At 37.8% G+C, this 22,333-nt stretch overlaps 1 protein-coding gene across 2 annotated transcripts in view; it reads left to right on the top strand.

The window, feature by feature from the left end:
* map2k5 (mitogen-activated protein kinase kinase 5) overlaps positions 1 to 22,333 on the top strand; it is a 130,791-nt gene that overhangs the window by 2,175 nt on the left and 106,283 nt on the right. For both annotated transcript variants that reach the window (XM_030130388.1, XM_030130394.1), the window contains 6 exons: positions 551 to 618; positions 5,831 to 5,900; positions 7,756 to 7,796; positions 9,270 to 9,337; positions 9,463 to 9,511; positions 12,898 to 12,962. In XM_030130388.1, coding sequence (XP_029986248.1) covers positions 551 to 618; positions 5,831 to 5,900; positions 7,756 to 7,796; positions 9,270 to 9,337; positions 9,463 to 9,511; positions 12,898 to 12,962 — 361 coding nt within the window. The remainder of the gene's footprint in view (positions 1 to 550; positions 619 to 5,830; positions 5,901 to 7,755; positions 7,797 to 9,269; positions 9,338 to 9,462; positions 9,512 to 12,897; positions 12,963 to 22,333) is intronic.

Genomic DNA, 22,333 nt, shown 5'->3' with positions numbered 1-22,333 from the left:
GCTGACTGCTGCAGTTTGTCATACTTATGTATTTTTGGTCAAGGAACAGACTAGTGAAAACGGCAAGTTGATAGGACCTATATTTTGGGAGATTTGAGTAATTTTGGAATATGATGGCCTTCCAATCACATTGCTATACCCACAACAGTTTGGCGGTGACTGCTGGACAAATATGGTACAGCTTGCACGGATATACATCAGCATAAAAACTACCACATCTACAAACTGTGGCCCTGTGGGTCAAGGTGCTTGTTAAATATATAAACAGTTACCTGGTCTTGACTCTTCTTCTTCTTCTTCTTCTTCTTCTTCTTCTTCTTCTATGTGTACATTCATGTTGTGCTGCTACTGGAACCTTAATTTCCTGAGGGCTCTGCCCAGGGGATCAGTAAAATTCAATCTAATCTAATTCAAAGGTCTGTTTAAGGTTGTCACATCTGTCACATGTTTGTTTCCTTAGCTTACTGCTGTGTTAAAAGCTGATAATGTGATCTAATTTTATTAAAATGTGTCACAGGGCAAATTTCAAGATGCTTCTTTTTGTTTGTAGATGAAGACGAAGTTGGAGATAGAATCACTGTAAGAAGTGATGAAGAACTCAAAGCCATGTTGTCATATGTGAGTATGTAAATTAAAATATCACGTTGTACAAGCTGCCTGTTCCACTGTTCCCTAATGTTTGTATTAAATCACTTTTTATTTTGTTTTTAATATATATATATTTTTTGTTGTTTTTGAAGTACTGTACTATGTTCGTCCATTCCATTCACATAATTGTGGGAAAACTCAGGACATCCCAATGACTGGTTCTATCATCAGTAAGAAAAATATAATCTTGTAATAAAACCTTGACAAGAATCTATTCTCTCCAATTGCATAAACTTTTTAGAAGTGGCTAATTTCACAACCAAACAGTTAAAAAATATGAAGTAGTGTTGAAAGTGACAACTTGAGTGACAATTTTAAAGTGCTTTTATTGGTTTTTAAAACTCTTAGCCCTCTTAGTCTTAGCCCTATTTATTTATCTGATTTTCTTTTAACATATGAGCCCTCTCGGACCCTCAGGTCCTCAGGTAGTAATCTCTTAACTGTTCCTAGAATCCACACTAAGACTCATGGTGAGGCCTCATTCAGCTTTTATGGCCCTAAACTATGGAACAGCCTACCTGAGGACCTGAGGTCCGCTGCGAGTGTTCATATTTTTAAAAGTAAACTTAAAACTTATCTTTTTAGGCTAGCTTTTAATTAAACTCTTACTATAAATTTTACTTTGTTGCTTGCATTTTTATTTGCAACCGCGGGACAGTGGGGGGTTTTGTTGTGAAGCACTTTGTGCTACATGTAACATGTATGAAAAGTGCTATAGAAATAAAGTTTGATCGACTGATTGATTGAGGGACCTCAAATTTTTTTACCAATTAAATCTGGAAAAATGTAATTGCTACAGGTGGAATTAATATTCTGGCAAAAAAAATTATCATCAAATTCTGACTTGTCCCACAGTGCAAAGCAATGCTGTATTTGTGTCTTTTTATCAAGAACAAAGCTATCTTGACACCATAGTTTCAATGTCTGCTGTAAGTACAGTTTATCTGAATATGTGACAGACAAGACTCTGTATCAATTTCCCACAGCACTTGACTTCTTCACTTTATTAGAAATTAAATTCATGACAAAATGAAATCATACTGATAGGCATTATGGCACTGTATAGACACTGTTTTTAATCAATTCAACAATCTATATAAAGTCCTGTGAAGCAACTTTGTTGTGATATTGGGCTCTACAAATAAAACTGAATTGAACTGAATTAAGGAGAAACTGATTAAACAGAGTCTGGGTCACAGGGTCGATTTCCTACAACCTGAAAACACAGGAGGAAGAATTCTTGTTTCTGTATAGACCACTTGAGTTACTACATGCTTAAAGGTAAATGTGAAATCTTTGCTTAATAATGGCAAAAAACTATCAAGTATTGGAGCTTTAACATATCATGCATGTTTAATAGGACAATGTCTGCGCAGCTTTCATGGGTAACTGGATCACTGTTGACACAGCCCAAATTTGGGCATAAATGGACTTTGTAAATTTTTGACACAGACCAGGATATAGAGAGCTAAGACATGAACATCCCCATAGTAAATATTTAGCTGGATACCGGATAATCAAAGTACCCGGGGATAAAAACAAGACAAATATCTGTACATGAGAAATGCTCCAGTATTCGGGTTTATTTCAGTAGTAATGTTTTGAATGCAGTTACTTTTCTTCAGATTTCCAGCGAATTTGCAAAGAAGACCTTTTTGCCCAAATTGTATTATTGAACCCAAAATTACTTGTTACAAGTCATTTGATCATTTAGATGAGGCAAACCAACTTGAGATTTCTCACTGGCCTACAGTGCATGTACCAGAAGATGATTATATATTTATATCCAATGCTCACAATAGCTCTTTTGTTTACATCCAATGTGGGTATTGGATATAAATTAAAAGTCCTGCTCATTTATAGTTTGTGGAAACACACATACTTTTCCTACTCATTTAACTTCCTGATTTTTATATTCTACCATACTTACTGTTCATGCCATGGACAGTAAGAGTAATGACGTGTAATGGGTTTTCTGTATGAGGTACACTGAAAGCTAAATGAACTGTCAATTTTTATTATTTATTATTCAGTACTTAAAGTTTTGCCTCATTAAAGAGCGGGCCCCCTGGGCTGCAGAATTGTTCAAAATCTACTCTCATCTGTGGATGTCTTTTACCCCCCATCAGCTCACAATGATGCTGCTAGAGCCACAGGCACAATTTACACTTCTTGTTTTTGTCCATTTTTACCATGCATTTACTTTTGGTTGCTTTTTAATCATTAAGTAGCATAGGGTAGCAGGGTGATTAAGAAAAAGGAGACATCTGTTTTGCTGGTAAGTATTGTGAAAAACCAATGGAATAAGTATTGACCTCAAGTTACTGTATGAATCATATATCCATTTCATATGTTTTGAAGTCATTTTGTAGCTTTGCCTTTTGGCCTTGTGTGATAAGTAGCTTATGGGAAATCTGAAAGTTTATAAACAGGTTTCAGGGACTTTCTGTCATGTGCTTGTTGGTATGACCACCAGTATTATGCATTTAGTAACTTAAAATGAAGCACAATATGTATATAACACTCCAATATCACCAAGTTATTGACATGCTTTAGATTCAAATGTATAATTGTAAGGTTTTATTTAATAGTCCAGTTACATTTGAATTGATGAGTGCTAAATGCCACAAACCTGGGGTTTAATGTACTTTGACCGTGCTTTCCTGTGAATGTGTATGTGTATACACACATATATGTGTGTGTATATGCAATCAAACTCACACACACACACACACACACACATATAATGTATGTGTGTATATGTATATATGTATATATAATGTATATTCACACACACATATTTATGCATATGCTTTTTACTACCTTTTCAATATATGTATATTGAAAAGGTAATACTAAAAATAGTAAATAGTAAAAGGCATCATTCATGTGTCTGATATCTGTGGACTCCTAAATAAGATATTTATTGCTTTATGATGAACTTGTGTCAACTTGCATCTACTTTTATTTGGCAGAATAGGCAACAATAAATATGGCTTCTAATAAGGTGAAGATGCACAAAATCATGTTTGACCTGCTATACTTTCATTTCATTTTTGAATGTACAATGTCAGCATGAACTCCGCTAAAACTTGCTCTTTATTCAGGGTATATGACATATTTTAATAGCATATTAATTTACAGCACCAATCTGCACCAACACAGCTGTTTAGCATCCACTGCAATGCATTGCTTCGTAAACAGATTTCAAAGCCATTTCTACAATAAATTTTGGAAAACAAATCCAAGAGCGGTGTAATGGCTTTCCACTTCTCATGGGACAGCCAAGTGTTCACAAAGCTGCTGATTGCCCAGAAAATACTGGGCTCGCTAAAAATTTACAGTAGCCAAGTTGTTCAAATGTCTTATGCAAGGGTTATGCATTTCAGCAGTCATTTGCATTTGTATCCAGAGGATTTATTTCTTGTTGTGGTTGTTTGCTGCCGTTGCCATTTGGCCTTTGCAGAGGGACCCCAGAGGATTTTTTGCATTAGTGTTGTTATTTCCAGTTTGGCAGACAGCCATTGTGTGAAATTAATAGGAATTAAGGGAAACCAGTATGTTAGGTGAAAGGTGGGACAATTCATTAGATGCTTGCCTCGTGTGTAAATGTGTTTCTGATACTCCGTTTGTTCTTTTTTCCCCCATCTCAGCTGTCACTACAGTGTTTTTTTTTCTTATTCAACATCTCCTTATGTTGTGAAGCAAGAAATTCAATCCTACTTATTGGCGAGCAAAATTAATGCTCAAATTCAGCACTTAATTAACATCAGTCTGCAAAGGGCATTTATCATGAATTGTATCCCCCATCACACAGAACATTGATTGCTACATGTTCCTGTGAGACCTGCTAGTCTTGCAGGCATTTCTAATCATTGTTCGACACCTTGAAAGACAGACACCCCTGCACAAAGTTAAAGACTGGCCTGTGTCAGGTACTAAAAAAACATGTGACCTCCTCTCTTCCTCGCTCAGCTCCCCCTGGAGGTAGTGGCTCTAATTCCACCATTCTTACTCCCACTTCCCCTCAGCCTGCTAATGATGATGAGACCCACTCTCTCCTCTCGTTCCGCACTTGTCCCTCAAGGCTGAGCGATGGTATTTGGGATCGGACACCGTTTAGTTATTGGCCAACAATGGAAAATGTCTTTTAATAACACACCTACTACAGATTAGGTGGTAATTGCAGCCTTAATCAATAAACTAGCTGAGCGGAAAATTAAAGGTACGTGAAGCCCAACCCCCCCACCACCACCACTACCATCACCATCCACGCACCCTGCCAACGCACACAACACGTTTTTGGTATTAGGCCCATTGTTCAGATGTGGCCTAGTGAGAACGCTGGAGGGCAAAAGCAGAGGGCTAGGAGCGAGGAGCGATCTGACAGTGATAAATAGGCCTTTTAATAACAGCTGTGCCACTTGGGTAGCCATTCTGATCTGTTCCCATCCAAGACGGTCCCATCGTCCTCCCTCCCCCACAATGAGAGAGCAAATTTACATCTTTGCATTGATGACTTTGTAGTTCATAATGGATTGTAAATAAAAAGCACTGTGGTCACATAAGCATGCAGTCGACATGAATCTGTACATTGTGAGAGGCAAAATTTTGATGTTGATTTGTTGCCTCCAAAGCAGAGGCAACTTAACACAAACATGCACACGAACAAACACTCACTCACAGACTCACGTTTTAACAGATGGTGTGGTTAACTGAAACATCAATTATTGCATTGCCTTGGCATGTGTCGAAGAGGTTCCAGAGTTTATGTGCACGTGTTAGTCCAGTAGGATATGAGTGTTTGGTGAGCTGGTGACCTAGAGGAGAAAAGGGTTAATGCTACACTCCTTCAGAACAAGCCCACAGGGCATTGGTCCTCAGCTGCAACAGATTTCAGCACAGCATGCCCACGTTTTTGGGAGCACTCGAGATTAATTCTGGTGTCATTTAAATAAATAGCAAATTTTTGCATACATAGCAATAAATTTGCAAAATGTGTGGTTTTTTTTTTTTTTTTTTTCAGTTTTAAATGGCTGGGTTTTTGATGCCATACATCCTAAACTGATTTGTTATTTACTATTTCTTAATCAGTTTTATTTTTGGTGTTTATCGGTTTCTATGATATTAAATCGTCATATCCATCCACGCTTAATTATTTATAACTTTTTTTTCTCCTTAGTACTGCAACACAATGAATGAACAGCGCATGAATGGACTGCTGCCAGACCCTCTGCAGATTTTTCCACGAGGTATGGAGTGACATGATGTAGTTTATCATGGACTGGTCCTTAACACCCTATATATTACATGTAAATTATTTGCTGGTAGTTATTTATAGGTGTTCTAAAATATTTGAATTTAGAATTATTCACTTAGATTCACTAGGTTGATGCCACTGTCTTAAGACCTATGCTCACAGACAGAGCTGTAGCAGTACAAGCCCTGTACAATATTGGCTTCAGTGACACATTCTACTGCTACCTTAACATGAGTTAATACATTTATTTCTTTCACATCAAGGACATTAAAACTAGAAGTTATTGTTAGTGCTAAGTCTTACCCTGAGTTCTTCCTGTGACAATTTAAAGGCTTCTTCCAGGATGACTTGCACAGATCTATAAGGCACATATATAAAAATAATGTGAATCTATGTGAATACTGCGATATATTAACTTTGGACTGCTGTGTTAGACAGCACTCTCACCTACTATCATCAAAACAGTAAATCAAAGAATATAAATCGAAAGAATGGTGTTTGATCCTCCAGTAGTGTGCAGATACTTGAAGAATTCCAAGGTGCAATAAAGTTATTTTGGTGGCACATGTCCAAAACCTGAAGCCCTATGATTTGATGTTTGTAACAGTGTGATGATAAGTCAACATTAATATGTGCCTTCCATCTGTGCAACAAGCATGCTAAACAAAGAATGAGGCTTTCACAGTAGTGGGGTTTATGTGTGTGGAGAAAACTACCCAAAAGAGGAGGAGAATGTAGAACCGGTTGTAGCTCACGAAAAGAGGCCAAATTGTGATGCCAGTTTTGTAAAGATAGTTTGAGGTAGATTTATTTATTTTTTTAGCAGATGTAAGTTAGCCTGGCCAGCCATCCGGTTTTCTCAGTGTATTCAATTCTGAGAAAACAGTCGGAAATTTTGCCAGTCACTGTGAAATATGCACGATCTATTCTATACAGCTATTCCATTCTATAAGTGGGGGGCATTGCAAAACACCCACCCCGAGTCAAAATCGTGAGTCAAAGTTAGTTCCAAGTCCGCAAATCTCTTTACAACTGTTATCGACGATTGTTTACTTGATTCAAAAAAGGACTGAATTACAGATTGCACCCTGTATTCTTAAGTTTGTCTGACAAAAGCGTCACGTCCATCTTATCTGTGGTTGGTTTACTCGGCGCCTGTTAGTCCCGCCTTAATATTTGGATTCAAGCCCCACAATTCCAGATGGATTTCTCATTGAGAAAGATTGATGGCTGGCCAGGCTATATGTAAGTAGGTCATAGCATCCGTCACATTATGACCTGGCCATAAATGTCTGACAGTCAGAATTTTATCCCAGGCTTTCTTTGTTCGAGAGAACCGTGATGTGACGATGACATAGGGCCACTATTTTGAAGACATGTGTGATTATGTAACTTGCATAGGGTACACTGGCTTTAGATGCTTGAGGTGTGCTTTTTCCTTCATATGTGACCCATCTGTACATTTTCTCTAAATGTGTTTTCATTATGTACCTTTTTATATCTAAGTTGGTCATGTAGTTTTGTTATGACTTAAAGTTTATTCATAATGTATATTAGACCCAAAAAACAAAGCGATGACACATTTTTATGATCTGTTTTTCTCATTCTCTCTATTTACAGTACCTATTTCTACCTCCTCCTCCTTTTTTCTCTCTGCCACTGTTTTCCCTGTCTGCCTACAACCAGCTGTCTCAAGAGCCCAACATCTCAATCTCTCTCCCCTGTCTATAACTAATTTCAGTGTAACCCTCATTCCATTTTTTTCTTTATAAAGAACTGATTCCTTTTCAGCACATTTGTAAATGGCCCAGTGATGTGTTCTACAATCTAGTCAATTACTGTTTCAGCCGGCAAGACTCCAGGGATCCGGAACATACATGGCCTGAAGGTACCTATCTCAATAATTGTTTCAGCTGCCTTACACAGAGAACAAGAGGAGGAGGAGGAGAAGGAGGGGTGGGTGGGAGAGTTGAAGCAAATGGATTGGTAACGCTGTGTTCCACTTATTGAAATGTCAATTGAAGTCAAGGTTCTCCTTTTCTTTCACTCATTCTCTTGTCCCCCTTGTCTTTGTTTATGTATGGAGATGGCTGGCTGTGACTGTACCAGGGCTTGTCTGTCTCTTTTCCTGTTTCTCTATATTGTTCCTATAAGTAACACTGGGATATAGTGCTTTAAGAAACGGGTGTTGCATGGAATCATGACCCTCACACCCGCCCCGCCTCTCCACAGCATTGTGATCCTCTCATTCCGTATGATAGCATTGGTTAGATCAGACTAATGGTGACAATTTCATGGTTCGACAGCGGCCCCAAACCCACCCCGATTTCACAATCGCCTCCCTAGACCTTCCTATTTCATGTCAAGCATATGTTACTATTGAAGCTCATTGCTAATTACCATGGGTTAAATGACTTGACACCTGCTTTATCTCTCCAGATGATTCATATTATATCCATCACCATGTCAATACAAAAATTTCCCACAAATACTTAAAGTGCTTAATTTAATGTATCCTCTGGGGGAAAGATGACTGAACTGTGTCAGCTTTTCGAAGGTCAGATGTCTTAGATGTTGTTAAAAAGATGTTTCCCAAAAACCCCTAAGTCCGGTGCTTAATCGCCTCCCTTTTTTCTCTTGTTTTAATATAAACGTAATTGGCTGAGGGGAGTCTTATGTGCTATTTAAATTGGGTCTTCCTGGGCACTAATTAAACAGAGAATCCCTGTGCTTTGGTGGACCCAACACATCGGCCTTCTGACCTCAATTAAATGAGTTATTTTTAGTATTGCCTTCACGGGGTCTTGTCTCTTCTTTTGTGTTTGATAACTGGGTTGAGTACAGAGGTCTGTGGAGTAAACATGCTGTTGATAGATGGAAAGAGTCCAGTTCCTAGTCAAGCACAACTGTTTTGAATGTCTGATCTTTGTTGTCCTCTTGCCTTAAGTCCTTTTGTTTTTAGAATCTATACTCCTCTCCTCTCCTCTCCTCTCCTCTCCTCTCCTCTCCTCTCCTCTCCTCTCCTCTCCTCTCCTCTCCTCTCCTCTCCTCTCCTCTCCTCTCCTCTCCTCTCCTCTCCTCTCCTCTCCTCTCCTCTCCTCTCCTCTCCTCTCCTCTCCTCTCCTCATCTTGATTTCTCCTTTTTCTTCCCCTCTTTTCTCTCACCAAAGCCAATTAACCTCATGAGTGAACCGTGAGCCTGTGTGTTGTTCTTATTCATTAGGAGGTTTGGCCATATGTCGGTCTGTCTGCCTGTCTGTCTTATGGCCTTGGCCACTAAGTCTGTTCATGAGTGTGTCCGCTTTTACATTGTTGTTTGTTTTTTTTTTTGGGGGGGGCGTGTTTGATTGCAAACCTTCAGGTTAATACAAGACCTAACCCAGCCAATGATTGCACTCATGCTGTCCCCAACTCCGTGGCTAACAACAGGTAAGCTGAGTTAGGGTACAAGGAGTATGTTGCAATATCTGGAACACTTGATTTAGCAGATAAATTAGTTAAAAGGAAGTGCTCATAGTTACATTAATGTATCTGTCTCATTTCCTGTCGCCCAGCTTAAAGAAATCATCTGCAGAGCTAAAGAAGATCTTGACAAATGGACAGGTAAGTAATAACTGCCCTCACACCTAGGTTACACCACCTAATTCATTTAAGGCACCTCAAAAAATAAATAAATAAATAACTAAATATTAGTGCTGTCAAACGATAAGAAATTTGAATAAGATTTATCACAGGGTTGCTGTGGATTCATTTTGATTAATCACAATCAAATAGCATTCATTTTTAATCTGTATTAATCGCGTTTCATTTTGCATGAGTAAACAGACTCAAGAAAGACGGGAATACATATGCACTTACTGTGTTTGTCGCAAACTGGGCGACATGTTAGCTGAAGTGCTAGCAGAATCCCCGAATCATGTATGCTTCGCGTTAGTGGAATTTTAAGATGGAAGTGCTTCGGTGATAAGAAAACTCCTTCCTGCCGAGTGTATAATAGTTTCTAACGGAGGTGGGGATTATGGTAACACTCTGAGGAGCGTGCATATTTCAATTTGGGGAATAGTGTGCTGTGAAATGCAAAGTTAAATTATAAAACTGCCCAAAAAGATATATAAATCTATATATATATATATCTATACATCTGTTTATCTATACATCTGTTTTCCAGATGTATAGAGATATTTTTCTGTTGTTAGAAAGGCATTCCTCTCCTTCTTTTTGGACATATAGGCATAGGTAGATAGTGAGCAATCATTATAAATACTGTGCTTTTTTTTTTTTACTTGTTTGTTTGGTATTCGAACCCACAAATGTTACTGTACTGACTGTGGCCATGACATTAGGCTATTTGTTATATGTCTTCATTTTGATAGGCTGCAGATTCCTGAGACCAACCAGCAGTCTTTTCTTTGCCTCTCTCTCTTTCTCACACAGTAGCTAACAAGTCAGTGAGACAATTAAATGAGCAGCCTCTCAGGTTTCTGCTCTAACACAGTGAACTAATAGAGCCGTTCTCTCTCTTCCCCTACATACCTTCATCCATCTCCTCTCATTCTCTTTACCTCGGTCTTCCCACTGTGTTCTCAAATTAATTGAGGTGAATTGGGGGGATGTTTGTGCTTGTGTTGTGTGCACACGTGCAAGCCTGTCTCATGTTAGGAAATATGTATTTTGGCAGCCCCATATTGATTTCATATCAGTCCTAGTGCAAACCAGTATCTGCCCAAACAAACTGCCTTTATCGACAGGATGTCACATTAATTCACACGTTGAATGAGACATGCAACTTGAGTGAGAGTATGGATAAATGTGGAATTTCTTTCTATGAGAGAATAATATATTTATTTCATCTCAGGCCACTGTTAATTCTGACATTTGTGATGTAGCCATAGTTTTGGTAATAATTGTTAGACCACTTGTCAAAGTTTATATCTAAATTTAGCTTTAATGAATTTGTAAAACAGATATTTGTAGTCAGATTTTCTTCCTCAAATTCAAAGAACTTTATCCATTCAGAGTTTCATTTGTATAAGAAAACATGGGTGCAACCACAAAAGCACATATTTATATACAGCAGGGGTGGCCAGCCCTGGTCCTGGAGAGCCATTATCTTGCATGTTTTAGATGTTTCCCTCTTTCAGCACACCTGACGGTCGTTATCAGTTTTCTGCAGAGCTTGATAATAGGCTTATCATTTGAATCAGGTGTGTTGGAAGAGGGATACATCTAAAACATGCAGGATAATGGCTCTCCAGGACCAGGGTTGGCCACCCCTGATATACAGTCATGCATCCATCCATGCTTACATGTGCATCTTTAAGAGAGATGCTTTAAAATGTTACAAGTAACTGAGTCTAAAAACAAGACATAAAAAACGTTCACACAACCCAAGACAATCTTTAAGGTTCAAGGTTAAAGGTTACTTTATTTGTACCCGAGGGTAGATTTGTTTTGCTGTCGAGGTGATTGCTTTGGTATTACAACAAGACATACATTGAACATGTAAGACAGGTACATGATCGAGCTTACAGACAGGACAAAAAGACAGGACAAAAAGTGCTCAGTGTTCCACCATTCATCAGTATAGCAGCATGAATAAGTAAAAACATTAAATAAATAAATACGATCAAATAAATAAAAACAAGATGCAATAGAACACAATAAAAACCCAGAGGAGATAAAAACAGTCTGGGATAAAAAAAACAGGATAAGAACATAAAATTTAAAAATTTAAAGTCACAATAATAATAAATAGAGCAAAGAAATAGATTAAATAACTAAAATAAGTAAGTAAAGTGCAATGTCACTATTTCTTAATGAGCTCAGTGACGGCAACAGGAACAAAGCTGTTTTTATAACGCTGTGTCCTACACCTTGGGACTAAGAACCTCCGTCCAGAGGAAAGGAGCTGGAATTCACCTCGTAAAGAATGGGAGTCATTATTAAGAATTGATGAAGCCATCCTCTGGACCTATTACTTGTTACTTGTTAATGTTACCTGACTTTATATGTAAAAAAATTTATGACAAATAATGACCTTTCACTACTATGTCAGAGTAGCATAAGTGTTATTTTCAAAGACATAAATGTGTAAGGTATGAATAATAAAGTGTTTATTCTTAATCGATAATAGAGTAAATTTTCAAGCAGCATAGATTATAGTTTAACAATAAACTTGCCCATCCAAGATAATTGTGATGTGAGTGCATTGAGCAGTAACCTTATATAAATGTGACCAAATATTTATAACTTCAAATGAGGAAATAAGTACCTTTTTGACATTATGCATTCTATAAAGTGTCCATTGGCTAATATCAGAAAACCTGGAGTTAATACAGACAAATATGGGATTGGTCACTCCAGACAGAGAAGTAGTAGTTTATTTTCTCCCTCTTTGGGAAGTCTTACAAATGTAATGTAGTCTGCTTTATTTTCTAGCTCCTAAACCATGTGAATTTTGAGATGCTCATGCAACTTTTATTTTATTACAATGTTAAGTGAAATTTCATAGTCATGCAGGAAAATGTGGACTGGTCAGCAGCGAGGCGACGGAGAGAAATAAACTTTCTTTGCACTGACCTGTCATGTTAAGGCAGGCTATGTTATATTTCCTTGATTCTGTTTTGAAACATTTTATAGCAACGGAGTGGACTGACAACATCAAATAAATTGTCATTTAAATGCACATCAGTCACTCCTCGCTCACCCAAGCACAATGTCCTTTTATAAATTGGACAGCAAATGTTGTATTGATCGTCTCTCCTCATCTTTCTGTCTCTGAGTTGTCACTCCTCATGTCACTGAACTTGGACTGACCCGAATGCTCGTCTTTGTTTATAGCCACCAGCGGAAATACACCCCTCATTTCTCATTCACTCTTTTCCTCATACGTACAGTCACACATATCATCCAGTGGCTACATGTGCTCTTATGTAATATCCTAAATTATATACCACATCATGTACCTCTGTTTGTTTGTTGGTCTGTAGATAAATGCCCAAGACATCCACTATCAAGAACAGCTTGGCCATGGAAATGGAGGCACAGTTTACAAGTAAGTGTTTTCTAGCTCTTACACTGATGCCCCAACTTTACAAAGTCACAGCACAGTAAGGGGTTGTGACACTGGTGGGTGGGTGAAGGACACCTGCTGGGTGTTTTCAGTTACCTTAAAGCTTCTAACTTTTGTCCATGGTACTGAATAATGGGTCCAGCTGGCCGCTAAATAAGTTTACTCACATTTTTAGGCTCTTTCTGCCTCCTTCAGAGTCCCTGTTTATTGAGTAATGCAAGTCGGTTTCAGCCGGTTCAAGTTTTTGCCAAATGATGATGTGCCAGGTCTGCTTCACCTGGAGTGTAGTATGATATGGTGTGTACACTAGGGTGGAACGGTACAGAAACGTTTCAGTTCGGTACGTTTTCGGTCCAGGGGTCTTCATTTCGATTCATTTTTGATATATTTTTGGAACATTGAAAGAGACCTGTGTGTGTGCGTGTGTGTGTGTGTGTGCGTGCGTGTGCGTGTGTGTGTGTGTGTGTGTGTGTGTGTGTGTGTGTGTGTGTGTGTGTGGGGTACGTTAATAGGCACCCCACATGTTATGTATTTTGGTATTTTTTTAATGTTCAGTGTTCATTTATGGCAAACACTGTAATTTACTGAGTGTTTGTGAACGCTCCACATTATTCCGTGAGGTGCTGTGAACGTGACCTCACAGTAACACCACAGCAGAGGCATGGTGAAGGAGAAGAGGAGCGGGTTCACTGGATTTTGCCAACTTGAGTTAAAAAAATAAAACCCTTTTTGCTATAAAGCAGGGGTGGGCAATCCTGGTCCTCAAGGGCTGGTATCCTGCATGTTTTAGATGTTTCCCTCTTCCAGCACACCTGAAGGTCATTATCAGGCTTCTGCAGTTTGATGATAGGCTTATCATGTGAACCAAGCGTGTTGGAAGAGGGAAACATCTAAAACATGCAGGATACCGGCCCTTGAGGACCAGGATTGCCCACCCCTGCTATAAAGGAATTCATGGACTCTTTTGTGCTACAAAGCTGCAACAAAGTGAAACCCGAAAGTGAAAATTAACATGCTTCAGACATCTGACCTGACTTCTGTGCCTCTGTTATGCTCTCTGTTGACATGTTTTGGTTTTTTTGCAGCGGCGCTGAGAATTCGCCACTGCTGAATGTATATGGAGGAAACCCTGCACATGGGTTCTTCTTGGTACCACCTTGCTTCCTGAGTGTCTGTGTTCTTCACATAGGCTACATGTATTTGTTTGGTACACCTCCATATTTTATCGAAGGTCCTGAACCGAAATGATTCAGTACAAACAAGTGCACCGTTACACTGCTATATTACACTGTGAAGTTGCATTGGATGTGAATGAGTAAACTACGTTTAAGCTTGCAAATTAGTTAATGTCCTGCATTTTCTGCTTATGATGCACTGTTAACAAGATCTCAAACAGTAAGTGCTTTAATGTGTATTTTCAGTTTGTGCAAAAAAAAAGTTGTAGAAATGCAGAAAGTTTAAAATAAAATTAAAAATAAATTAAAAAAAACTTTCAATATCATTTAAAAGTTTTTTATGCTTGTGAGACATGAGTCGCTGCAATGGAAACAGATTTTGTAAATTATTGTCTGTGTGATCATGTGTGGACCAGTAAGGAGAAATTCCTGGAATTAATTATGGGATTAAATTAAAGGAAAACAGCAAAAAAAGCACCATTGTGTTTGAAAGAACTGTTAGCCAAAGGCTTCGACAAACTGCGGAAGAGTTTGGAACAACTTTGCATGACCCAGACCAGTGTTCAGTTTGGTTTAGCGCTAGTTAAAACAGATTTTGTCAAAATATCTTCTGAGTAGCTCAGGTACGATCTGATTTTGTAAAAGACTACATCCAACTGGGAAGGTTGTAAACCATGATGATGATAGACCAGGTCTTAATATTCATTTAACAGTACACACATTACAGAAAGACGCATAAATTGACATTTTTATTTTATAAGGTTTGTTTAAAATTTGTGGTATTTTTGAAAGAAAATCCACCTGCATTTTAAGTTATGCCACTTTTCCACAGTCGTTATCTACACGACTCACCTGGACTTGATTCTACTTTTTCAGTATTATTGCTGCATGAGAACAGGGACCACCAGGGATCAGATACTATTTCTAGTCCCACCTTGACGGAGGTTGTGGAATGTACAATGTAGAAAACTAAGTCAAACTATCAGGAAATCTTACAAAATACACATTTTGAAATCAGTTTTATCTGACCACAGATTTGAAGTGTAAAAAACTCTATTCTCACCTGAAAATTCTTAATACGCCTTTCATTTTAGAAATTGTAACTTGCAACTCTTATAAATATTTTCCCTTCAGCTCAAGGAAAAAAAATCTGTTTTGTCTTAAGGAGTTGCTTTTGTTGCATGTAATTTAGTTGATTTGTCATAGTCTTTTGCATTTCACATTCATATCACAATGAAAATGCAACCTATCACTCAGCATGAATGCTCACCTAGATGTTCACTGGTGTCCTGTTAAGTGTCCTCCATTCTTCACCACTCCCTTTCTCTCCCTTCATTTTTATCTCTCACTCTGTGCCGGGGTGTCTTTCAGGCCAGTTCGTGCCTTCATTTATTTATTCTGGTTTGAAGGTTGCAAACATATATGATATTGATTTGGGGCTGTAAGGTCTGACAGCAGTAGACATAATCGGCCCATACTACAGCACATTACCTGCCAGCATGAGGAGCTCCGTCCTCTCCACCTACACAGATGTATTACCGTCCCGCTAACATTATGACAAGGTTGGCATTTGTGTCGCTGCTTCTATCCTTCTTTCTTCTGATCCTCTGTTTTCTCTTTCTCCATCAATCCTCTACTATTGAGCTGTTTTATTGAGATTGAAGTATTGATCACTGCTCAGACTAACCTTGACTTGACAGAGTGGTCCGCCTCACACGGTTTCCAGCAAACCCAGTAAATTTCCTATCCAGCAAATCTACCGCACAATCTTTTTTATTTTCACCCCTTTTCTCTCCGACCACCTTTTACTGGTTTATGAGGTAGTTTCATTAAGAGCCAATCTTTCATAGTCGTAGGGGAAAGAGATTGCTGATCAGTTTGGCACTAGAAACGGTTACACTGCACTGAGGAAAGCCAATATTGCAAGCCTAACAACTTCTCAGTCAATTTAGCCCAGCAGAAAATCCATATGCTTTGGTGCTTAGATTTTTATGGCTGGAAGCACGGAATGAAACAACTAGGTGAAAAAAAAAAAAAATCTTTCCTGAGATATAGAAGATGATGTGTGTGTATTTTTTTTTTAGGTTAATATCGACTGTAACAGGATCTCAGACATTTACCGTTTAGAAATTAAAAGTTAGTTATGGTTGAATATATTTAAACAATCAGCACTGTGAACATGGGCATGTAGTCCATTTATTTAGCATAATCAGCTGAAAGCTCAGGGAAATATTCGTCCTTGTATTTGAAATGTGTTAAATATATAGTGATACATTAGTCAGTTGAACTAAAACTGAATCAGCTTTTATGCACCTTTTCAGAACCATCAAAAGTACTTGTAATTAATTGTTCTGTGGCAAAGCATGATTTAAAAATACGCTGTCATCACTAAAACTGTATACAATATATTTCTGGACAAATACCTTCACAATTAACTAATATGCTGTGAAAGGAGCATATTAATTAATTGTGAAAGCAACCGGTTGCATTAAGAGTTTTTGTTGAGCAAGAAAAGTCCCCAGAGGGATTTTTTTTTTTTTTTTAAATTTGGACATTTTTCAGTGTTTTCACCAGGCAAAACTTTTGTTAATTGTATGAATTTGATTTACTGCCCGAAGTCTAATCTTTCTACACAAGAGAAGAAGAAATGTATCCCGTCAAGTTCATACAACTGATGAAAATGTGAATATAATGATCACCATAACTGTTTTATTTCTGCACAAAATGTACACCAAGCCATGATAAGAATTTTCATAGCAGTCAGTGTTGATAGATGTCAAATTATTTCTTTCATGTTTAAAGCCAGATTTTTACCACTGAGTGAAAATTTGAGAAATGAGTCATTTAATTATGGTTTTGAAGTAGTCTTTATCATTGGACAAACACACAGTAGAGACTCAGATGTCTACAGGTAATGTGTAAAATTACATGCATTAGATTACTTTATTAGGTATAAATTAGAATTGGATTTATTAAAAAAAAGTCATATTAAGTGAAGCAAAACAGCTATAATGCCTAAACACACACACACACATACATTGCTAATTGCTTTTTATTGCTATTATTATTATTATATTATTATTATCTGTATGTATGTATTTTTTAGATGTTACTGTAATTTTGTCCAGAATCAGTAAATATTTTCACATTATAAAACATCCTTTGAAGACAATAGAAGCAGAGAACATCCCCTCCATTCATACAGGTTTTAACTTGGTGGTTTGATTCGATTAACCATTGTTAAGCTAAAGGATTGTTTGCCTGATAGAAATTGGGGTCAGATTTAATGAACTGATTCAGCATTTTTGCATTATTAATTTTGGTTGCCAGTTGTGACAAACACATTTTGCTTTAACAGTCATGAAATTAACCATTTTGTTTTAAATGCACGAGGTCAGACATGAGGCAGTTCACGTCATCATAAGCTTGATTTCTTCTTCTCTTCAGCTTCTACCCTTTAGTCCATCTTATGTTTAGCTTATTACATGTGAAAAGCACCACTATTGGCTCGCCACCTTTTAACCTTTTAGCCCATTTATGACCCAGAGCCATTTGGACTCAATTGGGTGTTACCAACACCTCAGCTCTCCGTAGCCACATGCTGACCTGGCCATCCATCAATGTCGGCCTTTGTTTTTTTATTACACACTCTCTCAGAGGTCCATCTTGTCCACCAATCTAACTCGCTCTATGGCTTATAAATGCAATAACAAGGACACACAGGCTATTTTTGTGTCTCATGGCTCCACCAGTGCAATTAAACAAGCACATTTGAGTGTCTGTGACTGTGATGACATTTACTTAGACACTCATGGCTTGTCTTGTCTCATTCCCATTTTTCCCATTAATTTTGTTTTTTCACCTCATTGATTTGACTGTGTTTTAAGGCCAAACCTCTTAGGTTAATTGGCTGTAAGCTAGTATCTTGGATCCAGTTACTGTGAAATTGTGTGTTGAACCACTGTAACAGCACTGCAGTTCACACCTGTCTGGGCCTCTGGAGTGCATCTCCAGAGCTCAGACTTTTTACTCAAGTGTATTGTTATAAAAACTGATCCTTCTGAACAGAAAAAAAAAACATGTGTCCAACAGTACAGATAGAGAACAGTCAAATGAACGCACTGCAAAGTATCATCCAAATGCATCGAAAGAAAAAAGTGTTTTACATCACATTAAACTTTATAAATGAGGATGAGCACTTGTAAATGTTCAGTCTCTCCTGAAGCAATAAGGCATGGGATTTTTCTTAAGCTTTTTTTTTTTTTTTTTAAAGCCTGCTAAAAGACTACTTTCACTAATGGGTTCATCCTTCAAACAGTGTTTTTCATGAATCCAGAACCTGTTTTGGCTTATTTGACTGTGCCATAGAGCAAAACAATTAAAAATACATCACACTGCTGCACTGGGTGACAAATTTCCTCTGCAGGAGGAAGAAAGGAGCACTAGATTTTAACAAAACCTCTCTAAAGTCTGACAATGGTCATTCGTTTTTACAGTCTGGAGAGGATTTCCATCCATAGGCGACTCACATGTCCTGGTCACATACATGCACAGTGGCCTCTGCAGTCTGCAGAAACATTGAAAATGTTGGTCAACATTAGTCTTTGGAGCTGTTTTGTTCAAATCTGATAAGATGTTAATATTAGCAGAATTGCTGTAACTTAATCTTTAAAGACTGATGACTACACATAGGACGTTTTCAGACCTGAAAGTCTGACCCAAGGTTCATGTTTTGTTTTTTTTCCCAGCATTGGTACGCCTAGTGCAGTTGATTTTGCTTTCTCACTGCAAATTTTTGAGCAAAATAATATAATACATCTGTCCAGTTTCGTCTTCACATGCAGCATCTGCTTTTATAGGTGGGCAAGCATTGATGCTGTTCTTTCATCTTCTGTTTTTCTGGTTTTCTATTGACAGTAACACATCGCTTCTTGTAATTGGTCTCAAACTTCTGTGGGAAAAAAAATAATTCTCACCATGTACGTACATAAACTAAATCATGGTTCAGTTGATCTGAACTGACACCAGCTAGATGATCTGTCCCAGGGTCCAGGGGAGGTTTCATACCTGCACATTTGTTTCAGATTAAACTAAATAGTTTGACCAAACAAGGCAGGGGTCAAACTGCTCTGGATTTCAAAACCAGTTAGTTGTGAGTAACAGCTGCTCTGGTATTTTCAGTCAAGATGCTAACACTTACATTTAGTTTGTTAGATAGAACTACTCCTCATGGGCCTCATTGTCATGATATGAAATGTTATTTATGTGGGTATAAAAAAAAGTCAAATGTAGTTCAAACCGGCCATGTGAGCAATTTCCTGGCAGTTTGTTTATTAAAAGGATTTAATAAAATATACAGGATTTAAAAGAATATACATTTGAGCTGCGCTATTAATAGAAGTTCAGTCTTAAATCCAACCAGTACTGTGCAATGATGTAATTGCAAAAGGCTGCAAATTAAACATTCAGTGTTTGTGGCAATATTTTGGACTCAGTGATACTGAAAAATCAAGCAAAATTAAAGTCATTGTTTATATTTTACATTGTTTATGAATTTTATGATGTTTGTTGTATTTTTATCCTAGTGTATCTGAGTTGAAATAAACATGTTAAGCAAGTAGACTGACAAGAGCAAGTGACTTTTTCACCAAACCATGCAGCCCCAGTTGATATTTAAAAGCAAAACAATCCAAGGGAAGCTAACTCTATACTTAATTGATATTCTGCCCTCATAAGGTAAAATAAGATAAGATATGGCCACAAGGGGAAATTTCAGATACTACATCATACTGCTGATATCTGTATCAAAGAATCTACTTTTACTCTTTAATTTTTTATCATCCTCTCCGCAAATAAGGCAGGTCCTGAAAACCTGAGCAGCCTGTTCTTTGTGCAGGTTTGTGCGTATGTTCATATCTACCTGTGAAAGTCTTCGTTTACTGTGTTTCTGTCTGTGTTATTTAGACACCCCGTATCAGGTGAGGGAGAGAAAGGCCACCTGTCATCCACGTGGCAGTGTAAACGGACCACGTTAGCCCTGATCCCGTAGTCCAGGCTTTGTAATCCACAGCTCTAACTTCAGAGACATCGAGAGAGGCCCTATGAATACTACATGATGGAGCTTTTATTACAGAGCGAGCTGGAGTGTAAATAAGATCCAGGCAATGGGGCACGTTTACTGGGGTCACATCAGGGGGAAGTGGCGGGGGGTGGCTATGTAACCTTGTCCCTGTCTCTCCCGCTGTCACAGGCCTGTCACTGTAACTCATAGAGGGACATTCGGCCCTGAGGTGGTCAAGGACAGTCTGGGAATAAAGCTTTAACTCAGCTGTAGTTGCACCATCTGTAGCCCTAAAACATGCCCCATGTGTTTAAACTTCTTATTATCAACTCTTGTCTGTAGGAATTACAAATACGGTATACTTTTATGAAATAGGCTTATAATTTCATTACTCCTGTATAGTATATAAATATGGAAACTCAGTGATCAATTATTGGTCATGAATGTTAGTCAGATCTAATATTTCCATTTTTATCATTTTTAAACATTTTTTATCTAAGATAAACTAGATGAATTAGTCTTGTCAGGTAATGTCTTACCCTTAGCGCTGTTTGATTGGTTACATGTCACAAGTAACAGTCTATCAAATCTGAAAAGTTGAATTCATACATTTGATTTTATGCGTTTGATATTTGATTTGACATTCAGCTGAAAGGCATTAATTGCTAGCAGCAAAATTGCATTTTTTACAGTTTTAAATTAAATGTTAGGTTCCAGATATCCAATATCAGTCTCCTTGATTAATAATTCTAATAATTGTATCAGCATTGAAAAACATGGTAGATGCCTAAAACTTAAGATTGAACATATGCAGTAATGGGTTTACTGTTGTCCTTACTGTTATATTGTTGCCTGTTTCCTGTACTCTATAGCAGAGGTTGAATTTGTAAAGATGGTTTTGTTAAAGATAGTTTGGACCGAAAGAAAGATGATAAATTAGTCAATATTACTCCATTAAAAGTTGACAGTCGGAAATTCAAAAACAATTTTTTATAGTGGCTATTAGGTATTTTTAGCTGTTGAAATGGTCATCTAAGTCACATGGAGGAGTTCTTAAGTCCTGAAAAGTGATATTTTTTCATCACATCCACTCAGCAATGGTGGATTTACCTACCGGTACCTGTGCCGCTGCCCCTCGGGCAGAAAAAAATTGCTGCTTTGACCGGGACTCAAACACCGGTCTTTCACATTGCAGTCCGAAGCCATAGCTATTGAGCATACATCGCAATTATGTTTTCTTCTGTCATTCCAAAAATATTCACATGAGGGTGAAAAATGCGTTCTCTACATCCTCTTTCAACGTCTCTTTCTTGTGACAACAACCGCAGTCGTGTGTGCAATTACACATAAAACGTTTGCACGTCGCTTTGAGATGTGTGAAATACAGATGCAGTTTCTATGAGCAAAATTGCCTTTGGGTTTGATGAATCACTTTGCTTGTGCTAAATTAATATATTTACATTTTCTCCTCCCAGCGCACACAATTCTGTGTAAATGTCCCATATTGCATATTCATTACGGCAAACATACAAACTGGATGCAGACTCGCTATTTTGCACCTTTGAAAGACGCAGCCCTTAGTGCACACTGTTGGTAAATCAGTTTGTATATTTTTTTGTATGTGCTGTGAGTTTACACACGTATTTATTCATGTAAACCTTTTGTAGATCCGGCCCATAGTGTAGACGGCTTTATTTTCTGTTTACTTTTATGTACTTTCGGGGAAAAATTAACATAATTGACAGCAAAGACAAAGAGTGAAACAGATTAAAGATTTATAGGAATGCACATGTATCCATACTGTGGTCCACAAACATATCGGCCACTTTTTTTTTGTGCTGTTTTAGTAACTTGTTGCATTTAGCCACAGGGTGGGTATGTCTTTCATTATATATAGACTACACATTGAGAACTACAAGTTGTTTAACACAGTGAAGACTCGATCTGATCTCTTTTCCAGCTGCCTTACACACCCAACCTGCCCAGTCAGTATTTAACATGTCTACCCCTGCGATCCTGCCTCAGTTAACATCTTCAGCTTAATTAAGAGGCTGCAGTCATGCTTAACTGATATTGATTGTAGCTTAAAGGAAGACTGAGACATCAAATTAAAACAA

This window comes from Sphaeramia orbicularis, chromosome 3, assembly GCF_902148855.1.
Source record: "Sphaeramia orbicularis chromosome 3, fSphaOr1.1, whole genome shotgun sequence".
NCBI lineage: Eukaryota > Metazoa > Chordata > Actinopteri > Kurtiformes > Apogonidae > Sphaeramia > Sphaeramia orbicularis.
The sequence above is the reverse complement of the archived record's forward strand: the minus strand, read 5'-3'. Positions and strand labels throughout refer to the sequence as shown.